General features: G+C 43.6%; 2 protein-coding genes across 6 annotated transcripts in view; both read left to right on the top strand.

Annotated features, from left to right (window-relative positions):
- Positions 1 to 13,891, top strand: part of LOC111866053 (DNA mismatch repair protein Msh2) — a 32,361-nt gene extending 18,470 nt beyond the window's left edge. For 2 of the 3 annotated variants that reach the window (XM_023854583.2, XM_023854584.2), the window contains 16 exons: positions 1,488 to 1,626; positions 2,494 to 2,769; positions 2,940 to 3,050; positions 4,810 to 4,980; positions 5,245 to 5,433; positions 6,455 to 6,642; positions 8,025 to 8,222; positions 9,123 to 9,337; positions 10,028 to 10,173; positions 10,970 to 11,141; positions 11,586 to 11,807; positions 12,583 to 12,815; positions 13,003 to 13,094; positions 13,171 to 13,393; positions 13,466 to 13,555; positions 13,671 to 13,891. In XM_023854583.2, coding sequence (XP_023710351.1) covers positions 1,612 to 1,626; positions 2,494 to 2,769; positions 2,940 to 3,050; positions 4,810 to 4,980; positions 5,245 to 5,433; positions 6,455 to 6,642; positions 8,025 to 8,222; positions 9,123 to 9,337; positions 10,028 to 10,173; positions 10,970 to 11,141; positions 11,586 to 11,807; positions 12,583 to 12,815; positions 13,003 to 13,094; positions 13,171 to 13,393; positions 13,466 to 13,555; positions 13,671 to 13,829 — 2,700 coding nt within the window. In that variant the 5' untranslated portion in view covers positions 1,488 to 1,611 and the 3' untranslated portion in view covers positions 13,830 to 13,891. The remainder of the gene's footprint in view (positions 1 to 1,487; positions 1,627 to 2,493; positions 2,770 to 2,939; positions 3,051 to 4,809; positions 4,981 to 5,244; positions 5,434 to 6,454; positions 6,643 to 8,024; positions 8,223 to 9,122; positions 9,338 to 10,027; positions 10,174 to 10,969; positions 11,142 to 11,585; positions 11,808 to 12,582; positions 12,816 to 13,002; positions 13,095 to 13,170; positions 13,394 to 13,465; positions 13,556 to 13,670) is intronic. The other variant, XM_023854582.2, reaches the window with a different exon arrangement.
- The window catches only part of LOC111866057, an 8,853-nt gene continuing 6,495 nt past the window's right edge, over positions 13,831 to 16,188 (top strand). For 2 of the 3 annotated variants that reach the window (XM_033752099.1, XM_023854594.2), the window contains exon 1: positions 13,831 to 13,969. In XM_033752099.1, coding sequence (XP_033607990.1) covers positions 13,914 to 13,969 — 56 coding nt within the window. In that variant the 5' untranslated portion in view covers positions 13,831 to 13,913. Of the gene's footprint in view, positions 13,970 to 15,277; positions 15,335 to 16,188 lie in introns of those variants that run through there. The other variant, XM_023854595.1, reaches the window with a different exon arrangement.

Genomic DNA, 16,188 nt, shown 5'->3' with positions numbered 1-16,188 from the left:
AAGTGACATGAAGTAGCTGGTTGGTGAGCTGGAGAGTTCAGCTGTGGAGTGTTAACCAATGGGCAATGGCTTGACCACAGAAGCTGAATAATCTCCATTATTAAGATTCATTACCAGGAAACGTCCAGTGTAAACATTGCAGAGGAATTGCCATTGTCGACAGGAGTTACCAAGCAACAACTGATGAAGAAGGCAGACTGAGAAGACTTAGTATGGAGTGATTTGTAATATGGAAATCAGCAGTAGTGTTATAGTTATTTGTAGTTATGACCTGTAAGTGGTCAGTAAATTTATCCACCAATCCATACCCCATCTGTAGTCGCACATACACATGACAGTATTTTTGTTAACTCTTTTAAAGCACTGCGGTGACTGCATATGCTGCCTGCTGTAACATTAGAGAACTCTTCTCTCTACCCACACAGTGTATGGCAGTTATTTTCATAAACAGCATTAGCTGGTTGTTCAGTATTTCACTGCTGCATGCAGCGATAGTGAATCAGCCCATTGGTACACAGTACTGTGTGTTCTGCAATTTCCTCGAATTTCTCTTTCTCCCATGATTCTGCATTTCCAAGAGCTGTGTAGATGACTTAGGTTAAAAACTATAATGTGTAGAATTTTGTAGCGGGATGATTTAAAAAGATCAAAATGTGACGATAATGTTACAATAATGTCACAATATGTATGAGATCTGTACCAGAGCCATTACTGCATTCTTTGATATCCATTCATTGGAGGACTCTTGGGCTTCCTTCATAGTTTATCTGTGATCCAGAAAATCCAAGAAGCCTTTCTTGGCTATTTCAGTCCTCTTCACACAAATTTGTACAGAAAGTCCTGAGTGAAAGTTGTCTCAGTTAACATTGTTGCAATGATAAGTTTTCATTCCAAAGCACCACACAACATTGTATTGACTCATTATTACACCACTCTTCAGATGTTAATGGTGATTTGGAATCCTGAAGAAAGCTATTGTGATGCAGATGATGATGATGTGGCCCCAGAACTTTGACATTAGAGTGCAGTTTCTAGCATTCAGATATATAGGAGAGGGACTGGGTATTATTGTAGTTCATAATTGCATGTATTTATAGCCAAGAATATGCAAATATATTTAGAATCACTTTTAGGTTGTATATGTTGTAATGCCTGTTATAGGGGTGAAGAAAGGCTGAGTAATGTGACCAACTTGTTTCTTCACTTGTTGTTTCACATCATATCAGAGTTTACAAGATCATAACAGTGACAGACTTAGAATAACATTCAGCTTAATTCTATCCTATCATTTGTGCATAGGCGTTGCAAGTGGATGCTTCCATTGAGCTTAAAGCATATTTTGTGTGTGTGTTTGTGTTCTGGGACTGCGTTCTGCAGGTCATTCCATTCTTATCTTTGACATAATGATCCTAGTAGGATCTGGTACAGAATACAAATTGTGAGCTCATTATGCAGTTTTCCCCATCCTGTTACTTCCTTCATCTTAGGTCCAGAAGTACTCGACATCCTGAAACTGCCCAGGTGCATGGAGATTACTGTCACTTGTGGTATGACAGCGTGTAGTCTGTAGATGCCAGCATTCCAGAAAGCAGCCACCAGTGTGACAGTCTCATGTCTCATCCTGAGGTGAGACACCAAGTGCAGTAGCTGTATACAGAGCTCCTATGCTTATGAGATGATGATGGCTGAAGGTTATTACAGAAGTTGGTGACAAAAATGTTTATGAGTGGCTACATGCAGAAGGATCTCTGTTTGGTGAGAAGTTTTATGTGACAGGACAATACTTCATGCTGCTGCAGTGGATCAGGTTGTGTACCAATAAACAGGAAGTTGGCACACCACTTCCTGTGGATAGCAACATCCTGCTGGAGGCATGCAACAAGGGCTTAAGGCACATGTGCTCGAACCTTATGTCCATGGCTGTGACTGAGAACGGGAATGTTGATTTATTATCGGTAATATATCAGCTGAGCAGTATAAATGTAGCAGTGTCCACGTGTTTGGGAATACCAAACCAAAATTGCATTCATAGGGAAGTTGAAGTTCAAATTTGGGGAATGTTGACTGCCACTTGGCTTGAAATCTGTCATCCCCTCAGCTGGTGCATAAAGACCTGAAGAAAGCTGTAATTTTGTCTGTTGTTTTGTAGACTCAGTCTGTGAGTTCACTTCCACAGACTGTATGCAAGGTGTGTGACACGTGGGGCACAAGAGACAAGTTCCTTTCATCCTGGAGCAGCCTGCATTGCAAAGAGCAGCACCGCACACTGTAGGATCCGCAAGATTGTACATTCTTAGAACGTTTGCAGCCATGGCCTGTTTTAATGTAACATTGCGCTGTTTTCACAGAGGAACTCCAGAGTCTCAGACTTCAGATTCGATCCCTTGCCCAAGATTCAAACCTGCAACTTCCAGAACATGTAATTAAATGTTAACTGAATTGACAAGTTTTCTTAATTTCCTGATGAATGCAAGTGGCTGTGTGTTTTTGCAGAAGCCTGCTACTACAGTGCGGTTCTTCAACCGTGGGGATTACTTTACCTTGCATGGGGCGGATGCCATCTTTGCAGCCAAGGAGGTGTTCCGCTCAGCAGCCGTGGTGAAGTTCATTGGTGCTGACAATAATCGCATCGAGTCTCTTGCGCTGAGCAAGTCAAACTTTGAGTCATTTGTGAGAGACCTGTTGCTTGTGAAACAGTACAGGGTTGAGGTGTATGTGACCCAGGGTTCAGGAACTAAGAACAGCAATGACTGGACGCTTGAGTACAAGGTAGGAATGGTTGGGAAGCAGCAGAAACTGTGGACGGTACTTAGTTTTGATAAAGAATGAAACACAGTCTGCATAAATGATTGTTTTCAATTTTGCTTGCTCTTTAACGTCAGGTGTATTAACGGTACTGGGCTGAGTGTTTGGTGCATCTTGACATGTCTGTTTTCCAGGGATCTCCAGGCAACCTGGTGCAGTTTGAAGACCTCCTGTTCAGTAACGTGGATCTGGTTGTGGGGACTGCGGTCATTGCTGTGCGCCTTGCTGGGAACCCTAAAGCACGAGTGAGTTACTCTGTTTGAGCCCATAATATTTCCACATGTATGTGTGTGACTATAGATGGGGTTTGGATTGGTGAATGGATTTATTGGCCACTTATACACAGCACTCAAAACTACAAGTGATTACGGCACTGTCTCTAATCTCCATACTTTACAGATGACCACAATACCCGCTAAACATTTTTCAGCCTGTTGTGTCTTTATAAGTCATTCCCTGGCAAAGGCTTCTGACAGTGGAGATTCTCCAGCTTCACGTGCTCAGGTTCTGTCTTCACAGACTTCGTCGCAGAACTCAACTCTCAACTGACATGTGACAACTAAGTGGGTCACACCAATTATCTTCCTTATAACTACTTTGCATAGACCAGTTTTATTTCAGGAATTCTGAGGTATTCTGTTTAGGAAATGCTGTCACATTACACTGAATATATATCCAAGGTGTCCAGAAAATAATAGTGGGGTTTTGAGAACCAGTATTTAGAAAAAAATGATGAACATATTCAAGGATTTAATGTTTTATTTTAAAGTGTACCCCAAATAGTTATGAGCACAATTAGTAAATTTCCACATGTGCACCATTCATGACCGAGCATAGGTCCAGTTGTTATCCCACATCTTGCCCTGCACGCCGTAGCACATCTTTTGTTACCTGATCAGTGGCTTCTCTTGTTCTCACTTTCAAATGATTCATGTCCGAATTTTGTTCACATTAACACAAGTCTTTATGTAGCCCCAAAAGAAAAAATTCATGTGCAGTCAAGTCAGGACCCCTAGGTGGCCACAGAACTGAACCAGCTGTGCCAATCCATTTTCCAGGAAATGTTGCACTAAGAACTCCCATGACATGTCTTAAGAAACATGGCAGTGCGCTGTGTTGCTGGTGCCCGATTGTAAAGCTGTAAAGGTACAACATTCAGCGTGATGTGTTTCATGTGTTTGGAGATAGAGCCTCTCAAAACTCCAGCGTTGCATCTCAGACACAGTGTACAGTAGTTGAGCCAAGGGAATTTGCATTTCTCTGCTGCTTATTCATTTAGTCCATTGTTATTGCTTCTTAAATTGTTTACTGTTCAGTGCATATTGTGTGTAACTAATTCTCATTGTTGTGGTGTGTGGTAAAGTCCATGCAAGAATGGATATTTTTAATCTGTCGGTAGCACAGGACTGCCTTGTGATGTTACTCTGGCTTGCATTGTAATCCTCCCCCTCGTCTCACAGCAGCTATCTTGGCTTCTGTCTACTTAGCCTGTGCTTAGCTACACAACAGAACATTTAGATATGATCGCTGGCATCTGTTTAGTTTGCTCTGTCTGAAAACTTTGCTACATTTCTGTTTCTGTTGTTACCTGTCACACAGTTCCACTTTGTGTGAGGCTCATTAACTAAGTCTCTCCTTCTCTCTCTGACTTCTGAAAGTTCCTCCTGAATTTGCATCTGTGTGACATCTTTCCTAGGCTTTTGTTCCCATCTTTATTGTGGTCTTCCTGTTCAGGTTTTCTCCCCTCCAAAACCTTTTGGATTCTCTCTCTGTCCATTGGATGTTTTCACAGACTTCCTGACCTGCTGGGTGCTGCCATGTTTGCCAGTAGCTGGATGTCAGCTGTTTGCAGAAGAAACCCTGGAACAATGTGCCACTTGTAATTTGGAGCACTTCTTCTGAGAAAGCAGTGCACCTGAGTGCAGTTCAGATGGCATGTACTTGAAATCTTAATGTTGCCCGTGTCTGCTGTTGCTTCAGCAATGTTAACCCACTTGTGTGCAGGTGGTGGGCATGGGCTTTGCAGACACCACTGAATGGAAGCTGTCAGTGTGTGAGTTCCCAGATGACCAGCACTTCTCAAACCTGGAGGCCCTGACAGTGCAGCTCGGCCCCAAGGAGGTGCTGCTCCCCATCACACCAGAATCTTCGGTGGACATGGCCGAGGTTAAGAAGGTAAGTCACACGTTATTGTGTGAGGGCAATAGAATAGATGTACAAATTGAACAAGTTTGTTTTAAGCATACATCGTGGAAAGGAACCACTTGGATGGCCAGGAAGGAATTTGGAAGGCAGCATTAGACACATAGGCAGTGTCATTAGATGAGATCCAGTGCTGTGACCATATAGTCATGGTACTTCACTAAACTCAGTAATCAGAACTGTTACTAATCTCTTGTATGTTTCCACAAGCTCCCCCCTGTGGTTTTTGTTGTACAGGTTATGGAGCGCAGCAGTGTCCTTGTGACACAGCGCAAGAAGACAGAGTTCTCCACTGATGGGCTGGCCCAGGATCTGAACCGTCTCCTGCTCTTCATGGAGGGACAACAGCATAATTCATTGGCTCTACCTGAATTGAACTTCACCACGGCAACCAGCAGCCTCGCTGCGCTTATCAAGTATCTTGAGGTAAGATGTTCATAACAGCTGACACATTAGTAACAAGTGGGTTGTGAGAATGGGAGGTGGATAGAACTGGCTCAGGGTCATATTCAGTAACCTTCAGATTCTGCCACCAGAGAGTTCGTGAGTTGTGTTCCTCTTGTACTTGACACAGCTGCATGTTTCTCATGGCTGGGTAGCAGCCAAACATTGAATGTAACAATGGCTCCATGCTGGGTCACTTGCACTGCACTGGGGTGTAATTCTGCAGTGCATTTGATTTGCATGGGACTCAGGAATGTTCGTATGGTGTGGTTTCAGTAGGAGAGTTTGGGGTCAGCACATGATTGCTGTGGTAAATGGAATCAGGGAAAGTATTTCCTCATCCCCTATATCATACACTGAAGTTTTGCGCTTAGTGGTGTGATCAGGGACAGGTCTTAATGACCTAATAATGCTAGACCAGTGTAACAACCATCACAAACTCAACATGAAGCATCATCATCTCTGATATAAACTAATATCTGATAGTTATAAAATGCCCATCATGTGCTTTGTGCCTTTCTTACTTTTATCTCCTTGCCTCCTCTCTCCCATATTCTCTTCGCATCGCTTATATTTGTCCATCCCATTGTCATTGGTATTTAACACCAGCAATAATGAATTATAATTTAATGACTGTATTTCAAGAGCCTAGCAGGTGTAATAACGAGCCGAGATACAAAGAGATTACACAGAGCTTACAGAGATACAGACAAGACTTCACCAAGATCAGTGGTGCAAGACATTGTAACATTTAAGAAGAAACGTCTAAAGAGCTTTATAAGTGGCATAATTGTATTTGTGAGTGTAAAAGTAACTGACCAATAAAATATTTGTTCAAATCCCACAAAATTTCTTGTCATGTTGCCTAGCAAACACCCAACAATATATGCAGAAATATGTGGAGCCAGGCAGCTCAGTTGGTTTAGTGACCAAGCTATGGGTTCAGTGGATGGCATGAATGTAGCGGCACTGCTGTTCACACATGTCTGACTTATGCTGCCAGCTGGGAGCTGACCAGGGAAATTTTGGGCAGTTCACCCTTACCACACTGGACCATACCCGATTCGTTCGCATGGATGCTGCAGCCATCCGTGCACTGAGTCTGCTTCCACCTCCTGGCTCTGGCGCTGCAAATCGTAACCGGAGTGTGCTGGGACTTATAGACCAGTGTCGCACTGCACAGGGTCACAGGTAAGTCAAGAAGGACTTTGTTACCTGTCTTATCCTGTACATGGCCTAGGTTTGAGTTCTCATCGGGCTGCTGACTGTTCTGATGTATGTGATGGTTTTTCCTCAGTCTGTCCAAGAGAGTGTCTGATTAGTACTTTCAAGTAAACCAGAACTGCCTGTTTGCAAATCCTTACCTCCCTGCCATCCATGGCCACCATCTCATCTCATTCAACACCATGTCATATTTGTGACTGAAACAGCATCTTTAAATATCCCAAAGAATCCGCCAGTCATCTCATGATGTTGGGAGCCCTGTCAGTCAGAATTAGTTATGCTGAACACATTTTGTGAAAATCAGTTGAGTGTCAGTTTTTCTTGCAGACAGATGGGCAGAGACATACTGAAGATAGTGAGCACCACACAGTGCTTTGTACATAGGTCGTACCGAAAGTCGTGACCAACTTTTTTTGCATGCAACCTGGGAACAGCAGACGAAAGAGAGTACGGTGGTAGGTGGAACCAGATGTTGTGTTAACCTTGAATGTTTTGTGACATCAATAACTTGCATCACGTGACCAGTATCGCTCCTAACAAAATGGCTGACAACAATATGTCGTTTCGCCAGCGTGCTGTCATCGAATTTCTTGTGAAAGAGGAAATCCCTGCTGCAGAAATTCACCAGAGATTTCAGCTTGCTTCTGGAAGTGTGTGCATGGGTGTGCACAGTGTTCGAAGATGGCTGAAACATTTTAAAGATGGGAACACCAGCATCGAAGATGAGCCTCGGAATGGTCGTCCTCAAACAGCCTCAACTGAACGCAACAAGGAAAGAGTGGATGAGATTATTCAAGATGACAGGCGTGTGACTATGGACACAATAGCCCGAAAACTTGGAATAGGGCACAGTGCAGTACAGAAGATGATTGAAAGCTTGGGCTATAGGAAAGTTTGTGCTCATTGGGTACCGCGGTTATTGACCGAAGACCACAAAGGTCAGTGAAAAGGTGGGGTGGGAAGTTCTTCCACGCCCCTCTTATAGCCCTGATCTGGCACCCTCCGACTACCATCTTTTTGGATTTGTGAAGGATCAGCTGCGTGGACAACATTTTGAGGCAAGGGAGGCAATTCAGAAAGCAGTGCATCAGTGTCTTCGGATGGCTGGAACGGAATTTTACAGAAGGGGAATTTTCAAACTCCCAGAACACTGGGAGAAATGTGTACAAAAAGTGGTGATTATGAGGAAAAATAAAGAAACGTCTGTAGATTGAGGTGGTGTATTTGGTTTGTCAGTAATAAAGCATGTTACTTTACGAAAAATTGTTGCTCATGACTTTCAGTACGACCCTCATACATTCATTTCTTGACGGGGTCTGTGTTGCATTCCAGTGTGTTTGTGTGTGCAGGCTACTGGCCCAGTGGTTGAAACAGCCCCTGAGGGACCGCCATGCCATTGCCGAGCGTCACGATGTGGTGCAAGTGATCCTGCAGGACACCGCGATGCGCCAGGCGTTAAGAGACGAACATCTGCGCCGCATCCCTGACCTGCAGGCCCTCTCCAAGAAGCTAGGACGCAAGAAGGCAGGCCTGCAGGATTGCTACAGGTGTGTAACGTGTGGTAATTTTAGAAAGGTAACAAAAGGAATTTGAACTGCAACTTTTGTTCATTTGCTTTTAGATAAGATGCTGGAATCTTGCCTACTGAGCCCCATATGCATACCCCAGGTTCAAGATGTGGCAGGATCCAGAGCTGACTCATCCATTTGCCAATGTAATGTATACGCAGGAGAGTTGAGAGGTTATGATTCTGGAGATGAGCATGGCCACACTTTAGTTAAGAGTCCATTGCCCTCTCATTAGCTAGACAGAAGGCAGAGGACCAAGCAGGTTAATATAGCAGGAGTTGTAGGATTTGGTTGAGACTGAGTCACTTGGCCCTGCAGCCCCAAATGGACCTGTAGTACCAGCCCCTGACAATAGATGAGTATGGGGCACTGGTGGAATGAAAATTGGCAAGGGAAACCCAAAATGCTGGGAGAGAAACCTGCCCCAGTGCCCATTTATGGACCAGAAGTCCTACATGGATTACCCTGGGCCTCCACCTGAGCTATGACATGGCATAATATAGCAGTCACAGTGGACCCAGTTCAATTCTTGTGTGGGTTACCAGCAGTATCAATTGTGTCTCACAGTTTTGCAATTCAGATGTTGGGATAGTATTTGGAAATGGACCTCTTGCTTCCAGATTCTTACAGACTGAAGATCTGTCTTCATGCCTGGGATGTCTATAGTTGACCCCAAAGATGAAGGCCACAGGTTCCTCCAAAACATTGGTTAATATCTGTCAAGACTGCATGGTGTCATGTCCCAGATGACAGTAATCATCGTAGTTACTGATTTCTTAGCTACCGACCATGTCACTGAAGAATATATAAGCAGGATTTGGAACAATATTTTTAAGCAGCATTAACAGATGTCAAGAGCCCTCTTTGACACTGCCGCAGGATCTACCAGGCAGTGGGACGTGTGCCACAGCTAATGCAATCGCTGGATGGGCATGACGACTTTCCCGCACTGCGTTGCATGTTCATCGAGCCACTAACGGACTTGCTGAGTGATATGCAGCGTTTCCAGGACATGGTGGAGACCACACTCGACATGGATCAGGTGGACCGTGGAGAGTTCCTGGTCAAACCAAGCTTTGACGATGATCTGCAAGGTGAGAGCTGAACTGATGATTCCCATGCACCAGACATTGCTACTTCCTTTCTTCTTTCCTGCATGTCCTCCTTGAATGCAAGTATGTACCAAGCCACCAGAGCCTGAGACTCAGAGTCAGTACATCTGTGTAATGACAGAAGATGTTTCTTGGTGTCTATCTGTCTGTTTGTGAGACCTCATGGTCTGTACTGCAGTCTAAATCATGACCACTTGTTTCATTATGTTACTTCAGGGACAGCAGTAGTGTCAGTAGTAGGGTGAAGTTGGTAAAGCCACCCTGTGACATGTGAAGGTCCAGGGGAAATCAGAGTTCGTTTTAATTTGGTTCCTTGCAGCCATCTGCCTACCATGATGTCCGCTTATGGTTTATTTAACAGCAGTACCAGTAGCTCAGACTGTGGTCAGTGAATAATGAATTGGAAAGAATGTGGAAGGAAGTGGTCATGGCCTGATTTAAGGTACTCTTTTGGCATTTGACTGGCAAGACCCAGGAAAATCACAGAAAATTTGTCAGGATATCTGATATGCGGTTCGGGATTTGAGCCTAGGACCTTCTGAACATGAAACAGGAATGCTACCCACTCCACTATGACGCTTGGTGTTAGTTTGTATAATGTCATTTCCACACACCAGATGGCATGTCTGGAATTCAGAAGGTTGCCAGCAGTGCACATGTTTTTGTGTGCAGAATTGCGTCAGATGATGGATAGTCTGGAGGAGCGCATCAAGAAGCAGCTGACGTGTGCAGCCCGTGACCTCGGTCTGGAACCGAACAAGACCATCAAGTTGGAGTCCAATGCTCAAATGGGCTACTTCCTTCGAGTCACCCTGAAGGTGAGACACCTTGCAATGTGCACATCAGTTTATGCACCATAAACAATTCATATTGGGTTTTTGCAGGACACTAAAGTGCTTTAGTTCACGTCTCGCCCTGATTGCATCTATTTGTGTCTCAGTATGGCATTTTTCATAGGCCATTGCAAAAGCATTGATAAGCCACTTCAGACTTCCCACTCTTACACAGCTCACAATGTTTTGGGAAAGAGTAGTGCTCATGGGAGCCACCAGGAATACCCAAACAGATGCTGGAATCCCCTGGTAAATTATGTGACCCCCTTCCTGAAGTTACTTCATAACCTTGTTGTCTCCTACCTGGTTCGCAGGTGGTGGCCAGTCTTGCTAAGATGTGGTGTAACTGCAGAATATTCTGTTTTCAAAACCTTCTGCTTGTCCTGGGAACAGAGGTCTCTCTCGTGTTAGGCTGCTCTCCTGCTGGGGCAACTGATTGCATGAAGCTGAGCACACCTGAAAGCAGTTGCACTTGATGCTCACACATTGAATGGATCGATCACTTAATTAGCAGCAAACCCAGAATAATAATAATAAAAAGAACTCGCCATGAAATTAAACAGCTGTCCAATGGCATGTAACTGTGGTTGCAAAGGTTGCTGAAGCCAAAATTTTAGTCACGTGAGTGGGAGAGGTCTTACAGAAATTGATGGCAGCAGACAAATGAGTTGCATGTCACACAACCATTTTCATGCAGTCTGCTGTACCACTGAGAGAGAAGCCTTACTTCTGTCTTCCTGCTGGGAACATTAGCTGACATAAGAGTTGCTTTGTGCTTCAGGAAGAGAGGGTCCTGCGCAATAACAAGAATTATGAGACACTGGACACCAACAAGAGTGGCGTTCGGTTTCACAGCCCAGTGCTGGCCGATTTGAACTCAGAGTACCTGCGGGCACGCAGTCGCTATGCAGAGCAGCAGAAAGCCATTGTGACTGAGATTGTCAACATTGCAGGTGAGGATCATGCTGTCCCCCTGGTGATGTGGATCCTGAAGCTTCATCCTTGCAACTTATTTCAGTTTCTCAGTGTACACTCCTAAAGTGGTCTCTTCCAGCCAGAGTTTTGTATAAAATTTTTTAATGGGCTTGTTGTACCCATTCATGATGACACGTGAGTATGGAGGATTGGTGGAATGGGAATTGGCAAGGTAAGACTGAAGTGCTCAGAGGATGATCTGCCCCATAGTCACATAGTTCACCTCAGCTCTCACAAGGACTGCCCTGTTGTTGAACTTGGGCCTGCACAGTGAGAAACCAGCAATATTCGCTGCAGCCATGGTGTCAACAAACTGAACCTTGTGTTGCTCCTCTCAGGTCTGAGTACATGCATCTTTTTTGTCATGTTTGATGCAAATTTCATTGTTTTATTGTGAACTGATGGTTGGTAACACTTCACAGCTGGGTATGCTGGCACTCTGCAGCAAATAGGTGATGTGCTGGCATGCCTGGATGTGCTGGCAAACTTTGCAGAAGTGGCAGTTACTGCTCCAAAGCCATTCGTCCGCCCGACGCTGCATGACGAAGGTGCAGGAATGCTGATCCTGAAGCAGGTGCGCCATCCTTGCCTGGAAGTGCAAGATGGCACCTCCTTCATTGCCAATGATGTCTACTTCAAGCACGGTAAGTAAGTGTTCGTAGGGAAATCTAAGCTATGCAGGCAGCCCAGCTGTTCACTGTTGTCACCAAAAAGGCCCAACTTCCAAATATGTTTCTCAATACCTAGGTCATGTGGTCTCTGTATTGTTTCCTAACCAAGATTTTGTATAAACATTTCATATTTCCTTCGGTTATTACTGCTCTCTAAATTTCTGCAAAGAGTACAGATTGGTATCTTGGATATTTGCAGCCTAGTATATACGTATGGGTATGAGCAGGTTTCCCTGAACATCAGTACCTGTCTCACACTTCGTTTTGTGACATCCAAGGAGACAGTAATCGTGGGTTCCTTCAAGTGCCATCCCAAGGAGAGAAAATCAGTGAGAGGGATGAGGTGGAGTGGCATCGCAACATAGCCACTAGTTTGATCTGCCTGGGAACAAATTGTTTTGAAATAACTGGCGGCTCATTCCACTTGAAACCTGCTGTTAGTCAGCCCTTAGTAATAAATGATCCATAAAACTGCTATAAGAGCGTGTACTTGTATGGTAACCAAATGAAATTGCCTCACCCAATCATCAGTTTTCTTTGCATATCCTCAGTTTTCAGTAATGGCTTCATAACAGATGAAACAGACAGACATTGATGCAACATCTGTCACTCAAAATAACCCATGTAATGACTTTGGTGTTTTTTCTCTCGCTTATGCTTCCGGTTTAGTAGGTGAAATGCTGAGGATGTGCTGCAGAATAGCATGATGACGCATGTGTTAGGAATTGAACCTATGTCTTTGTTACAGGTGAATGCACTTTTCAGATCATCACGGGTCCCAACATGGGTGGCAAGAGCACTTACATACGTTCAGTTGGCATCATGGCACTTCTTGCCCAGATTGGCAGCTTTGTGCCATGTGACGAGGCAGAAATGTCACTCGTTGATGCAATACTTGCACGTGTTGGGGCAGATGACTGTCAGATCAAGGGCATGTCCACCTTCATGACCGAGATGGTGGAGACTGCAGCTATCATCAGGGTGAGTCATGAGCCACACTGTTAATACCTTAGCATTAGGATGTGACCCTTACCAGCCCAGGAAGTTATAGTACAAATAACCACATGGTGCCAGTCTTGCTTCAGAAGCTGACAGTCACCTAACTGCTCAAGAAATTCCATCTCTTGTTGAACTGAACAGCTACTGTGTAAGATAACTGATTTTACAGACGGCTACCAGCAACTCACTGGTGATCATTGATGAGCTGGGACGTGGCACCTCGACATATGAGGGTTGTGGCATTGCCTGGGCTATTGCAGAGTAAGTACAGGAAATTTGTATGTGTTTGGGGGAGGTTTTGGCAGACAGTGCTATCAACTGACAATTTGTTTCGCAGGCACCTCGCTAAAGAAGTTAAGGCCTTCTGCCTGTTTGCCACACACTTCCACGAACTTACTCAACTGGCAGAGGAGGTGGCAACACTCCGTAACCTGCATGTCACTGCTGTGACATCTGAGGACTCACTTACTCTGCTGTACCAAGTGATGCCGGGTGCATGTGACCAGAGCTTTGGGATCCATGTTGCCGAGATGGCACGTTTCCCGAAGCATGTCATAGAGGTGAGTTTGCTGTCCCAGTTCACAGCCATGAAGTTTCATAACGTGACTCTGACGTGAGTTCTTGTCTTGCAGTATGCAAAGAGGAAGCAGAATGAGCTCGAAGACTATCAGGGGCTGGACTTCAGCTGCAGCAGCCCAGAGGACAAGCGCAAGATCATCAAGGTGAGGCATTTTGGTGCATTTAATACGGCATCATGGAACTAGCTCTGTGGGTTTAGTATGTCACCTATTTGATTCACAGGGACACACAAATATGCAAACAACATCTCTGTTTTAGGAAGGTGAACGGCTCATGCTGAAATTCCTGCAGAGGTGCAAGGAGCTGCATACAGATGGCACAAGTGAGACAGAACTGCAAGATAAAATGGAGCAGCTAAAGGCAGAAGTGCGGGCTCACAACAATGTTTATATCACAGCCCTGCTGGCTCAAACGTAGCACCCGATGGCTGTATTGATACACTTAAAGTTGAATAAAACAAATTAATCAGAAACTTGAAAGACGCTTGCCTCTCTGTCAGTAATGTGTGTACTTAACTTGTTTGTGAACTGTACATCACTTCTCAATTTGATACAGCAGTAAGTAAAAACCAACTTTCAGCAGTGAATGACTTACATCCCCACATAATCATCTTTATCCTTCTAACATTGGTCCCTACCTGTTCCATAGGCCACAGGCTGCCCACATATGATGCACATTGCATGAAAAGTTACAGCCTTGTGCCTTGTCAGTTCCTGCATGGAAGTGGTCGTCCAGAGGTGCCTCAGTATGTCTCAGAATGAGGGCACTAGCCACTGGCCACACCTGACACAGCCCTATCAAATCTATTGGTCTGAATCATATAAGATTTGAGATTTCTAAAGTGTATGCGTTCAGATGTGGTAGGAAGGTACCGATATTTTGAAGGAACTTTATGCCTGTCTCCACTGTCAGATTCTTGATATGATGTCATCTCCCTATATTTTGTATTGAACTAAGTGCATTTGTGCTTGTATTATTTCATTTGGTCACTTAATCTGTAATTAGTACTGCAACAAACTTTTCAGCAAACAGTTAAATTTTGAAAATGAAGAAAGTATATTGTTCTTATTATTTGGCAGTGAGTACCGCTTGCAAATCGCTGTATTCTTTTCTTTTATCTGGATTATCAGTTGTGCCCCCCCCCCTTCAGGTTTTGAACTGCTGCCAGTCAATGGGGATGTTTGTGAATGATACTGACTGGAATTTTCCTGTTTTGACCTAAGGAGGATGGAAAAAACTGCACAATGAGGGCGTCATAATTTGTACTGTGATCAGAACATTATTAGGTTGATCAAATTAAGAAGGAGCGCTGCAAGGGTCATGTAGCATGTATAGGAGAGATGAGGAATGAGTATGTAATTTGTGTGGACTGAATTGAGCTGAAACTTTGGGTTCTGCTTGTCTAGTTATTTTGTGTAAGGATTGGATTGTGCTGAAGTGCATGGGCACATGCTTTCATTTCTGATATATAACTATGCCTTGAATGGAATTCGAACCCATCATTCTCTTGTTCGTACTTTCGAGGACTTTGCGTTACATATTCAAGAATCACGGACTACAAAATATTTCTAAATTAATTCATGACTATGTTTTTTTGGGTTATTTTAGTAAGCATCTATTCAGGATTATCGACAGCCTGTATATGCAATATAAAAAGAATACTGGAGTGAAATATAATTCAGGAAATAAAATATATGCAATAAATGAAAATATTGCATTTATTTGTTGTAAATGCTTTAATTATGACAATGAACGGTAGTAAAATGTGCGTATGGTTCTTGAAATGTCCCGCCAAAATATAAAACGCGATCTGCCAATCACAAGCAGAACTGTAGGAAGCATCTGACAAATAGCAGTCATTGGCCGTCATTTATTACAGTTCGGCGCCAAAGAGGAAAGGGAATGGATGCCACTGGTACCGGGTATGTTATTAGAAATGCAAATTTTGCTGTTTCGTTGTCCGAATAATTCAGTGAACCAGTTTGTATGTAATTGTTCTTTTAGACCCAAATAATTAGGTGAAGCTGTTTTATTTCATCAAAATGTCGGCTGTTTACAAAGTTCATAGACTGCAACCTTGCCAACTTGTGTGCATTCTTATATTTTAGGTTATATAATATGGGAATGCGCACAATGTGCATAGAGTAATTGTTTTCTATTCGCGACTGTATTCGGTTATTGATGTGGTTAGGTTTTTGCATATGGTAATGTGGTATCTACTACACTTTTTATCACAGTGTTTACACACACACGCGTCATTTGCTTCGTGGAAACGTTCGTTCTTGCATATCTTGTGGTGGAATCCGTGTGTTGCCAACCTAGTAATTGTGTGTCGTAATTTTCTGTTGGGTCCTGTCCAGGTTCTGTCAGTCATTGCATCAGTGCTGTAGAACTCTTCCCATATTTCCTCTCTTTTTTGTTTTCTTTCTTTGATAACTTCCTCTGAGTTTTTTGTGCTTTGGCAGTTGATATGTGAGTTCTTCTAATAGGAAATTTTCCTTGCAGAGTTCGTATGTTAGTCTGGATTGTGTGTTCTTAGGAAGCCCTAGCGCTAGTTTAAGGTATCTTGCCTTCACTTGTTCCATTTTCCGCAGGGTTTGTTTGGATAGTTTTTCCCAGGTTATCTCTATGCCATATAGTAGTATGGGACAAATTTTTGCATGGAATATTTTCATTGCTGTTTCTAGCGATAATAGTTGCAGGTTTCGGATGGTGTATATAGCTTTGATGGCTGCTGTGCATTTTTCTGTTATGTGTGCTGTGAATGTTGTAGATG

Source organism: Cryptotermes secundus, unplaced genomic scaffold (genome assembly GCF_002891405.2).
Source record: "Cryptotermes secundus unplaced genomic scaffold, Csec_1.0 scaffold318, whole genome shotgun sequence".
Taxonomy (NCBI): domain Eukaryota; kingdom Metazoa; phylum Arthropoda; class Insecta; order Blattodea; family Kalotermitidae; genus Cryptotermes; species Cryptotermes secundus.
Note: the sequence above shows the minus strand (reverse complement) of the source record. Positions and strands in the feature narration are given on the sequence as shown.